The sequence below is a fragment of the Perna viridis genome, chromosome 1 (genome assembly GCF_037379345.1).
Source record: "Perna viridis isolate PV_CMFRI_1.1 ecotype Kerala chromosome 1, ASM3737934v1, whole genome shotgun sequence".
In the NCBI taxonomy this organism is placed as follows: Eukaryota; Metazoa; Mollusca; class Bivalvia; order Mytilida; family Mytilidae; genus Perna; species Perna viridis.
Window position 1 is genome coordinate 66533289 of NC_142445.1, and position 13063 is coordinate 66546351.

General features: G+C 34.6%; 1 protein-coding gene across 2 annotated transcripts in view; it reads right to left on the reverse strand.

The window, feature by feature from the left end:
* Positions 1–300: 300 nt before the first annotated feature.
* LOC148629933 (uncharacterized) overlaps positions 301–13063 on the reverse strand; it is a 54438-nt gene continuing 41675 nt past the window's right edge. For both annotated transcript variants that reach the window (XM_088564791.1, XM_088564790.1), the window contains exons 2-5: positions 2465–2923; positions 2064–2174; positions 1454–1541; positions 301–1216 (exon numbers count right to left, since the gene is read on the reverse strand). In XM_088564791.1, coding sequence (XP_088420917.1) covers positions 1114–1216; positions 1454–1541; positions 2064–2174; positions 2465–2923 — 761 coding nt within the window. In that variant the 3' untranslated portion in view covers positions 301–1113. The remainder of the gene's footprint in view (positions 1217–1453; positions 1542–2063; positions 2175–2464; positions 2924–13063) is intronic.

The window sequence follows — 13063 nt, forward strand, 5'->3', positions numbered from 1 at the left end:
TTACAAGGTTGCACTCAAGAAGACCAACGTACTTTAAGGAGGTCCCCGTTCTTCTTTTATTCATGATTTAATTCATATTGTAGTGTTTAAAATTACTGAATCATGATTAATACAATTACATAGCAAGTAAAGTTCAAAGAGTTTACCATAGCAAGTAAAGTTCGAAGAGTTTACAACAGTTTTTTTTATTTGTCTACAAAAGAATTGTTTTACTGTATACTCTCTATATAAATGTTATATAAAGAATACAGAAAAAAAACAATAAATCATAGTAAAAAGTCATTTGTCTATGGTCATCAATTTACAAAATTAATATATACTTATATTTTAACTCCAATTTGAAAAATCGGAAGTGAAATTTATGTTACATTGTATGACTTCATTTCTAAATCATCGAAGAACGCATGTTTTGTGTAGTTATATTGGTCAGCTGTAACGAAGTTAGTTGTTTTAATTTTATTTTCATTTTATGCATTCTTATTTATACACAGATTAAAAAAAGATATGATAAGTTTCAATAAGATGATTTAAAGCAAAACCAATAATAAAATGGAAAGGCAAGTGTCGGTTTCATAATTTACTGTTATCTGTTTCAATTAAATGTCGAAATGTTTTAGGAATTCCCGTTAATATCTCAATCATTATATACTTATCGATATGGCTTAATAAATTCATGACAATGTGTACATTCATATAATATATGGCCGAACAGTATTCAAAGTCGTCCCCGTGGATTTTTTTAAAAGTAAAACGACAATAAATGTAGGGTTAAAAATCCTTAAATTTATTTACATTATGTATAATTAAATTAGTGAAGATAGTTAAGGATACAAGATCAGTTCATCTATGTCATCTATGTAATCAAGAGTACACAAAATCTCATTGATTTTAAAGGCATTTCGAAAAGACATAAAACTCGTTTTCTGATTTGTCTGATATAGCCTGAAAATTGTACATGATAAATAATCAATATTAATTATAAAAATACCAATCTTGAATATATGAATCCGATTATATTTTGATTCAAAACAAATAATAAAACATGGTTCCATGTGACATAAAGTAAGAAATGTATTTGTTGACTACAGTGCGATCACGCTAGTGCGACAAGTGTTACCAATCATTGTAGCACGGCTTTGTCATAGGCAATGGTCGAATCTTATTCATATTAGGTTTGACAACGTTTTCGTCTTCCTCTTCATTATCTCTATCGCATCTACAATGGAAAAAGGGGAAATCGTGCTGAATATGAGAAATGACAAAAAAGTATTTACTACTTTACTTATTTGATAATGAAAATTTCTCAAATTGATTTGCATGCAGGTAAGTTTGGTTGTCGGTTAATATTTATCGCAATGAATATTCAAATGGGGTCATAAAAAGGTTAAAGTGACGCAATTTGCCTTTGTGAGGATGAAAACTGATTTCTATATTATAATAATACTAAACATACGCTGGAAGAATACACCACAGACAACAACAACATGCAAGTAAAGCAAGCAGTGCGGCTGCACCTATGGTCCCCATCACCCACAGTTTCACTGAAAAGGGAACGGATATAGTTTTCAGTACATTTTTATACAAGGAAAACCTTTATTTTCTTCGGCATTTAGAGACAATAAAGGTATCAAACAATGATTAGTTTTGACCTACTGCCGAAGATTTCAAATTTCATACTTAAATTAATTTGAAAGGAAACGTATATCTATCGATATACAAACCAAAATATAGAAAATCGCATTATATGAACATTTGCCTTCAGATGAAGCTCGCGATATAAAAAGCAGTTCCTAATCAATACTGAAAAATAAACTACAGTTAAACCCATGTTAGGCCAAAACGTATAAATATAAGTACCAATAGCCATGAACCCTTATGTACACGTGGATCATTCAGCGTAGTTCAATGTATTTACACTTAATTCATTTGTAACTTATTTTTTCTCACGACTCAAAATTTCTCCTCCATAAACAATTACAATTAATGTTGACATGCTGGGTCTAGGATATAAGCCCCCGGAATAAAAAAGGAAACGCTGCTTTTTTTTTCTTTAGAAAACGTACTCCTTGAACATCTCTTTCCGGTAAAAAGGACCATACAGTCGCAATGAAAGTTGTCCACTTCGTCAGTACAATGCCCATAAACGCATGGTTTTGACGCGCAGTCATCCTTATCTAGAGACAAAAAATAAAGGATTATATAAAATATATAAATCTAATATAGCTAACGAAGTTGGATATTATTAATGTTTTTAAATATAATATTCACATGAAGGATAACATTTTTTGTTGTATACTTGAAGCCTTTAATTTGTCGTTTATAGAGAACTTAAACCTGATCTTTCTTGAAATATTGAATATTTGGCAAATCTTCGATTTTCACAGAGTTTGATGTAGTGTAATCCACTTTTCACTACTTATTTTAAAACATATATCCATTTATATACATGATTAAAAGTATATACCTATTTCACAAAGTTCACCCTCAAATCCAGGAAAACAAACACACATAAATTTATTTCCAGTCTTCGCACATTTTCCTTGTTTGCATATATTATTTCCATGTAAACAATCAAAGGCAAGAGCTGTATAACGGGTAGTTGTCAAAGGTAAAGTTGTAATTTTCTGAGTTGTTGTACTCGTCATACTTGTTGGTGGTGTATTTGTCGTCCTCGTTTTTGTTGTTGAATGAGTAGTTGTAGTACCTTTGCTTGTTGAAGTAGTTGTAGTACCTTTGGTTGTTGAAGGAGTAGTTGTAGTACCTTTGGTTGTTGAAGTAGTTGTAGTACCTTTGGTTGTTGAAGGAGTAGTTGTAGTACCTTTGGTTGTTTTAGTTGTTGTAGTAGAAGGGATTGTTGATAGCCTTGTCGTAGTTGGTCTATTAGTAGTAGTAGTTGTTGTAGTAGGAGATCTAGTTGTCTTCACTGAATTTAAAAGAAACATCAACCATAAATATTCGATTCAAATATGGACATGACTTTGAAAATTTGAAATATTTGAAAATGTTTTTAAATGTAAAAGAAAACTGGTTCTTGGTAGTGACTGTATTTTTGAATGGATATGGTGAATATGTAAAAGAGTCAACAACCACAGCGGGATTTAAAATGTCAGCTCAAGGCTATTAGCCGATTAAACACAATATTCATTTCTCTATTGCCTATATTTGAAGCACATTGAATTTAGTGTGTCTAATAATAAGACCAAGGGAAACGTAAAAAATGATTGAAAAGACATGCCAATAATACAAGTATTGGAAAAAAACGCAACTGCAACATGCAGCGATCGAAGGGAATAAGACACACATACACACACAGAGACAAATTTTCATGACGACCATTTTCTCCACCATATAACTTACAAAATTAAACTAGATGCACTTATCTAAATAATTAGGAGCAGCACACCAAACAAAAGTCGGCGAAGAATTTGCAGATAGTGAACATCTTTTCAATATAGTATGCCTGCTGGCCGCTCAAGGAAGTGTCTTTCTCTTACTAATTCAAACAATAGATTGTTTGCCTTCAAATATAAGACAATGGTAGGCAGAGTATGTGTTTTACCAATTTGTTAATTATTTGGTCATATAATTATTGATAAGTCTGATGACACACAGACGTTACATGTAGTATCGCAAATGTAGTGAAAAATAAGCTATTGTTCTTCTGGTATTCAACCCTTACTTCTTGAACCTAGCCCCGTGCAGGTCCGGGTGTCAAAGTATAGGCCTGCAGCAGTGCTAAGCTTGTCGTAAAAGGCGAATAAATAGTGCTCAGAACACTAGACGGGGCTAGGACGCTATGCCCACAAAGCAACTGGGATGTGTGCCCCAGGTGGTGGAATGGGGTACCCCTGGCGTGTTACATGCTGGGATTGTCAGGATATAATACGGAAAACCTGACCGCAAACCATAGTGGTGCACCGTGTTGGGAAAGATGCTACGTTCCTCGCACGTTAACGAACCCTACTGTGGTATTCTCCCGGAGTAGGAACAATAAGGCTCCGCCGCCAGGAGACTAAATTGCCCGACCCTACCCACCTCTCCCATTTCCAGTGGCAATCAAAATTTATCGACCCCATTATCCTTGTGTCCCATCCCTTTTTCATTTCATCATTCCATGTTCATTTTATCATCAATTTCATGTTCATCGTCTGAATATAGCTGAAATATTGCTGCTTGGACGTTAAACCCCAACAAACAAACAAACAAACAAAACTTCTTGAACCTTAATATATATTAACTGCTTTTATGAAACTCTTACAGATGCGATTACTTCTAACCTCACTTAAATTCTGTCAGACTGTCAGGATTTCTGCCCTACGACAGCAGATAGAACAGAAATCCTGACAGGGTCCGACAGAGGCTGTCCTAGGTCATGACACGTTTTGCTCTATTCCCTGGCAGATCCTGACAAAAACTGTCCTGGGTCGTGACAAAGAAAATACGAAAAGCTGTTCTAAACTGTCATACCCCATGACAGTTCTTGACACTAATTTTTTCTATTCTGTGTGACGTAATTTAGTACAGGAAGTCCGCGATTAATAAATGAAATTGTGTGACTAATGTAAATAACTTAATCCGATTAGGAAAAATATCTTTATTTCAAAATTTACATTGAATTTACAATTTTATATATATAGAGCTCGTCATGATCATCATCCCACTATCACTCGATCGTTGTACGTTCATTTTCAAATTTTCGTCGATCACGGTCCAGTCACTCATAGTTCAAAAATCATCATTGTTTACATGTATAATTTGTTTACATTCTGTCAACCACATGTGATATCAATTAAATTAAATTATTTATTTATAAAATTAAAGGTCTTTGTTTCCGTTTTAAGTGTAAAAGTGGTAACCGATAACTTTCAGATGTTTGTTAATTCTCACGAAGTTCAAGATTGACAGAGTACTTTTTGAGTGATGGCTACTTTTAACGAAATAAGGGTCACAAATCATTCTAAAAAATGTTAAAATTGACAATTTTAGCAGCAAATGGGCGACTGATACCTAAATATTTCGGTCAAAATTCTCCAAAACGCCACTTGTAGCAACGAATATGAGTGTGAACACTTCCAATTTACCTACATGGTTTTATATGTGGAATATGAAGAAATCGTTATATTAGTTTCATATTAGTGAATGTGACGCCTCTATTTAATTAAAAATTCTGCAAAATGTATGAATGCGAGCAGTTTTAATTTTCATAATGGTATAAAACTATTGACTAAAATGCTTATTTATTTTAATATAACTATCATGTGGGTGTCTGTGACACATATATTTCTGACAAAATTCTTGGAAAAATGTCATATTCCAGCATATGTATGAGTTTTTCAATATAACTATCATGTGGTGGCTGCGGCACATTAGTTTGAGTCGAATTCTTTGTAAATGCCATATTCTTGCAAAATGTATGAATGCGAACACTTTCAATTTCCAAGAGAGTCTAAAATTTTTTACTTAAATGCTAAATTTTTCAATATAACTATCGTATAGTGGCTGTGACATATTAATTGAGTCAAAATTCTTTATAAATGTCATATTCTTGCAAAATGTATGAGTGCGAGCACTTTTGATTTGCTTGAGGGTATAAAATTATTGACTAAAATGCTAATTATTTCAATATAACTATCATATAGTGGCTGTGACATATTCATTTGGGTCAAAATTTTTCAAAAAATATCATATTCTTACAAAATGTATGAGTGCGAGCGCTTTCATTTCCATGAAGGTATAAAGTAATTGACTAAAATGTAAAATTTGTCAATATAACTATCATGTGGTGGCTTCGACACATTAGTTTGAGTCAAAATTCTTTATAAATGTCATATTCTTACAAAATGTATGAGTGCGAGCACTTTCCATTTCCAAGAGAGTCTAAAATTAATGACTAAGATGCTAAATTTTTCAATATAACTATCATATAGTGGCTGTGACATATTAATTTCAGTCAAAATTCTTCAAAATGTCATATTCTTTCAAAGTGTATGAGTGTGAACACTTTAAAGTTCCATAAAGGCCTAAAATTTCTGTATAAACTGTTTAAAATTGTATAGGTACTCTGTATCATACCAGTGTCTAGATCTGCAACCAAAAGAATTCAGTCCAATATCTTTAAAGTCAGGGGCATAGCATGTACGGCAGGCAATAATTTGTGTTGGTACTGCATGCCATACATAAAAGTCGGGTAAAGTTTAAACATAGCAAGGCTTCTTTCCCGTCGTACGAATCGGGTTTCCGGGCTACGCCTTTTTCGGAATCACGTACATGTACTGTATGTAATTCAGTCAGAGAAGTATTCTCGAGCTAATGACTATCAGAATCTGTCAGGAACTCTTCTAATCCACATATCTGTCCTACCTAGAACAGTTCCTAACAGGAGGGTGTCAGGAACCATGATAGATTATGACAGAGCTTGTCCAGAGTCCTGACAAACCCTGACAGAGTCAGAACAGTTTCTGACAGTTTAGAACTGTTCTATGACAGCGAATCCTGACAGGATCGAAGAGAGGTTAAAAGTGATCGCAACTGTAAATAAGGAGCTATATAAAACTATTGATTTGATTATCTTTTGAATAGAGATTGACGCATTTATCTCAACATGTGCTAGTATATTATCATTTAAAAAATAAACAGTATTTTATTAAATTATTTTACAAATTATAAAAAAATTAGAACAGCTTACATTATTTATTAATGATCATATTTCATTATAATTTAAAGTCAAGACACATAATTATAAATGATATGAAAATCTGTTTTACTATTGACACTACATTTATTGTTAGTTAACATTATTCCGATGCAGTCGGTATAGTATCGCTTTTTATCAATTTAGATCGAAGATCAGAGTTGATATAGCAGTCGCCCGAGCCTTTAGATTTGTAAAGCCTGATAGCATCTGAAATGATTTTAGACTACCGCAGGAAAACTGGCATACTACATTAAGGTTCAAATGTAGATAGTTACATTTGTGTAGGTCTATTTTATAGGTATTTCTAATTTGTCATATTTAACTATGCTATTTACACCAATAAACAACTTCTACTGCGAACTAAATATGATGATTAATTGGTTTGTATCCAAATAAAAAAATGTTGACCCATAACATCACAGTACCTGTTTATTTCCATGCATTTACCAGAATACGCCAATCGTTCATTATACTATGTTCAATATGTCGCCTACAAATACAATACTCTCAAACGCATAATAAACCATTTGATGTTTAGCTTCAAATAAAAACCCTACGAGGTTATAAATAGTCATCGCTCATAGAAATGAAAAAAAGCAATGTTCAAGAGTGTCAATTGGAAGGGTTGTCCTTCAGAAATTTCATGCAGTGCCTGGCGGATCCATATACTAATATTTACAAAAAAGAGGCATTAGTTCCGATCAATGTTTGTTTGTTTGTTGGGGTTTAACGTCCGAGCAGCAATATTTCAGCTATATTCAGACGATGAACATGAAACCGATGACAAAATGAACATGAAATGATGATGAAATGAAAAAGGGATGAGACACAAGGACAAGGGGGGGGGGGGGGTCGACAAATTTTGATTGCCACTGGAAATAAGACGAGGTGGGTAGGGTCGGGCAATTTAGCCTCATGTGGCGGAGCCATATGGTTCCTACTCCGGGAGAATACCACAGTAGGGTCTTTAACGTGCGAGGAACGTGGCATCTTTCCCAACATGGTGCACCACTATGGTTTGCGGTCAGGTTTTTCGTATCATAGCCTGACAACCCCAGCATGTAACACACCAGGGGTACCCCATTCCACCACCTGGGGCACACATCCCAGTTGCTCTGTGGGCAGAGCGCCCTAGCCTCCGGCTAGGGTTCTGAGCACTATTTATTCGCCTTTTACGACAAGCTTAGCGCTGCTGCAGGCCTATTCTTTTAACACCCGGACCTGCACGGGGCGGTTCCGATCAAAAAACTTAAATAAATAAAGAGGTTCCAGTGGCAAAAGACTACACTCCCTTTTCCAGGCTAATATTTGTCGCCCATTTTTTGCTAAACTTTTAACAGAAAGGTAGCATAACCCCCGAAACCACCCTGCTCTATCACAAACTATCGTGTATTTTTATAAAGATTGCCCAGAGGTGACAAATAAAAATGAAACGTTGCTTGTAGTTCCGATAATGCATTTCAAAGAAATGGTATTAGTCTCTGATTTACATTGCGTTTTGTAAAAATAATTCTATTTGACTGTTTGGCCATGTGTTATAATGATAGAGCTGTAGGTGCTTCAGTGCCTTAGAAGTGCATGGCGAACGTTTCCTGCACCAGACATAATTGTTGAAATTATATTCTAGGATTTTGGTGTTTATGTTAATGTACGTGTCTCTGGAACTAGTTGCCCAGAAACTAAGCGCTTTTACATGACACACAGGTGTCTGTATAATACATGTAACTTGTAGAACTTGAGCTATATAGCTTATCAACTGAGAAATGTATCTAGTTGAGAGGGACGTGTATCTAAGGCCGTGTTTTATTTCAATGATTGTGGCTAAGGAATTATATGACAGACAGTTTCGACCTGAAGATCTTTAAATTGAATTTCGAATTAAAAATTTAGAAACCTGGGAAGGCCAACTAGTAGTTTGAAATTCAATCATGCAGTATGTTGGATGTTTTGAATTAATTCCTCTAGGTGTTCCATGTAAACCATCATCGAACCTGAATATTTTGCTAACTAGTGAACTGCATCCTACGATACATCGCGAATTTTGTTGAAATTGGCCAAGTACTGATAACTTAGTGCGTTCGGAAAAATTGTATCGGAATTTGAAATTTCGTGCCATACATTTGTATGCGTTATCTTCTGATGAAATGTATCGATATAAAACCTTCAGTGTTCTAATGATGATTTACTTTTGCGTTGACTGAAAGGCTTTTAAAGAGCTGGTAAATGTACATACATTACTGTATATAAAGAAACACTCTCTACAGATATTTTTATTTGTAATAAATGTAGCAACGCAGTTCATTCCCTAATATTATCCGGTAAAGTTGGAAACTCTTTTAATATCAAACTCTCTCCTGATTCTTATTTTTGCATAAAAAAACAACAACAAAAAACAAGTTGTGTTTATTTTTCTAATGAAGTGATTAAGAATAGTTTTAATCTAAAAACACTTCTGTCAAGACAACTTTCTCTTTCAAAAAATAAAAATTTCCAATACATGTACATGTACAATGTACAGATTTCAAACATGTCCCTGCATGTATTTAGTATTGTAAAGTTTATATGCAAGATGTTTTTTTCAATTTATAGGCATTTTTATGTGTATAAAATCATGTGACTTGAGTTTTCTTTATATAATGTAATTTAAAAATGTCCATTATTTCTTTCGTATTCAGGATACCCTATTTTTAAAAGACCGCAATACTGACCCGTATTCATATCAAAGCTGGTGCTGTTACCTGATGAATTACTTTGCCACACCGTTCATCGAGTGCATGGATGTTGACGTAAATTATCAACGGCTATGTGTACATATCTACATGTAATTTTAGTACTTGAAAGGACAGGTCTAATCTGATATTGGGTCCAAGCGCTCCTATCGTGCTATTGTTTTGTCAGCAGTTCAGCTTTTGGTCGCATTTTCGAATATGTTTATATCTTTTATTTCAGTCAGCTACTTCCTGTGTTACGTTTGTATTAAATTCTTGTCTTTCAAAATTTTGTTATACTCCTCTTGAAAATCTTGAAAAACAAAGACATGCACGTCCCGTTTCGTGGATTTGGTCTCAGTATCGTATAGATTTCTCCATTGGCTCCAATGCTAACGGTGCATGTTTCAAAAAATTTTTAAAAATTGAAAAGTTGATTCAAATAAACTTTCATACATATATCATGTTTCAGGAAATGTTCAAATTTGATTTTAACTTAAAAAACCTAGACCAGTCCACGAAGATTGGAAAATCATCAAACCTTGAAGTCAAAAGCACATGTTTTCTACTTTCACTTTGGTATTGTTGTTGTGCTGCAGTACTCCCTATCAACTGGATATCCTTCCTCTTTCCTGTCTTTGAATCTGTAAATAAAAATCACACATTTTATCTACTTGGACACATCTTTAAATATGGCCAAAGTTCAAGTTCAAAATTAAATGCAGCTCTTTAAAAAAAAATAAGAAAAAAAAGGAACTCTATTTTATTAGCCTCCATGTTTTGACGTACACCCGCTCAAGAATATCAATACGATACTGGTACCTATTACTAAAGGCAAAGTTTGCGAAAAAGTTTTAAAAAAATTTAACAGTTAATGTGATATGTTTTGAAATACCTTGTAATTTTTTTTTAAATTTCCATGGGAAATATGGTTGTAGCGGACAAATTTATACATGTACCCTATTCTGCGAAATAAGAAATTTCAATGGAAATAGTGAAATTTTTAGTTTTTTTAATTTTTAAATTTCAAACACAATTTTTAAGATGTTTGGGATAATTTGTCATAAAGTTGTAATAGATGTTCTAAATATTTGAAATTTATGAAAATTGTTGACCTTTTCTGTATTATGTAATTTATGTGATTTTTTATTATTGTCATGTATGAATATTTGACTTTTTTCAAAATAAAAGTTGTACTGTTAACTTTTTGTTTTCTTTGAGCCAAATATATTACTGAACATTTAAAAGAACAATTAATGCTGAATAACTGTGATGGTTAATGATTTTATGAAACTTCACACCTAGGCTAGAATAGCCACTTAAACTGCTTAGATGTTGGAGCTCCGGGTCACTCATCAGCCTCATAATCATACCAGTAAAAATGACACTGTTGGCACATTAATGCAAATTTTGAAATAATGCAACCTCTTGGCACTTAGCAAGTATGATACAAATATTTCTAGAAAAGTATATATACACAGAATTCCAAAAATCCACATTCAAAGTGCAAAAATGCCAAAAGTACACAAGTCAAAAAGTGGCTATTTCAAGCATGGACATGATAAAAGAAGACAAGTGCCTACCATAAAATGGGAAACTGAGCCTCAAAAAACTGTTTTTCATAGACCAGATGCAAACACTAGAGCAGAGGAAACATTAAACCCACAAGCATTACCTATTTTGGAAGAGAATGTGAAAAAAATGGAAAACCCACCAAAAATCACAGTACTTAGAGAAAAACCTGGGGAGGAGAACATATTTGAAAAGTACATGCACCCTAAAATACAAGGCAATAAGGACACTTACAGATTTCTACATGCAGATAAGACTTGTAAGCTGTTCACTGAAGCATTTCATGAACATGTAAACCAATTTCCAGACTGTCCAGGCAATTTCCAGTTTGACTACTCAAAAGAGCGACAGCATACCATGTGCTGGATGGAAAGTGTGGAATGTACATTGTGTGGATACAAAACTAAAATGGTTCCTCTTTATGAAGAAGTAGACTCAGGCAAGAGAGGCAGAAAGGCAGGTGCACCAAATATCAGACTGCAGATTGCACTAGCAGACAGTAGCATTTCAAATAGTGCATGGTGCCAGATTATGAGCACTATCAGTCATCCCGCACCATTTAGTACAAACATGCAGAGACAAGCAAACACCACTGGAGAAGAACTTGTGAAAATGAACAAAAAAGACATGAAGGAACAAAGAAAAACTGTAAAAAGGACACTTCTAAGACATGGGTTCCCAGAAAACACACCTATACCAGCTGAAACTGACACACAATACAACAAATCCTTGTTCGGTCACCGTAAAACAACACCGTTTCAGCCTGCTACCCAGGCTACAAGCTCACTAGCAGAAAATGTGACAGTAAAGAAGAAACTTATTGGACTTCATGATGCAAACAAGCTTTGTAAGACAGCAAGCTATTTAAGATCACTTGGAGGAGATCCAGAGTGTCCAGGCCACCCTGGTCACTGTTCAGCAAACATGAAATGGAGTGCTACAATTGGCAATGAAGAGAGATATGGTGAAATACTGGCTGATATGCTAAATGAAGATGAAGAACCACTTATAATTGGACAATTAACAACAGATGGGGACAGCCATGCATTCAGAGGATTTAGCCGGAAACAAGAAGAAAATTTAAATTTCATACCTGAGAACCTTCGCGACACCAGACACTTAGCCAAATCACAAGTGCGAGCCTGTGACAATGCCAAATTCAGTGAAATGATGCTACAGTTTGTAACTAAGGCAGACCGTACTATGCTCCAAAGACGATTTGCTATTGACTTAAGCAACAGATGCACAATAGAGTTCAACTTTGCTCTGAAGGAGTGTGCAGGAGACATGAACAAGCTTGTGAACAGACTTAGCTATGCAGCAGACAGTATCATTGCATGTTATACAGGACATTGTGGAGAAAAGTGCAAATCATACTCCTATGTATGTAAAGGTACTGAGCAAGATCACTGGGGCAAAGATTTTATGCCAGATGAGGAAGCAAAATGCTTGTACATGACAGATGATGATGAGATACTTGTGCGTAATATAATAAACATTCGATTTGGTCGGACAAACTTGGTTAAGACTCGCTTTGGGACAACGACACAAAAGTGTGAGGCCGTAAACCGAGGCTATCGCAAGTCAGATCCAAAAGAATCTACTCACCCGAGGAACTATTCTGCTCGTACTCATTCAAGTGCACACAGGATTAATCATGGGCCAGGGGAATCTGCACTTCTGAAGTGTGAGGCTCTTGGTGTACCACTTCCACCAAACTCGCGTCCGGTCACCAAGCTGAAAAGACAGAATGAGAAATATGAATATGATAGACAGAGACAAAAGACACCAAAGGTGAAAAAAGCTAGAATTGATTCTGCAATCAGGAATTTTAAGACTTATGACTCAATACCAGATGAGCCTGATACATATAAAAAAGGACTAGCTGACTCTGAATCTTGTGAAGTGATGCAAATGAAAACACGAAAGAAAACGTGCAATGAACATGGATATTCAAAAGGAAAATAAGACTTTGTTAGGACTTAAAACTTACATTCTGCAACTAAAAAACACAATCTGGGTAAGTTGAATGATGCTGGCATGCTGGGGGGTCCACATTTTTACAAATTTGTCTACTATTATTAATTTC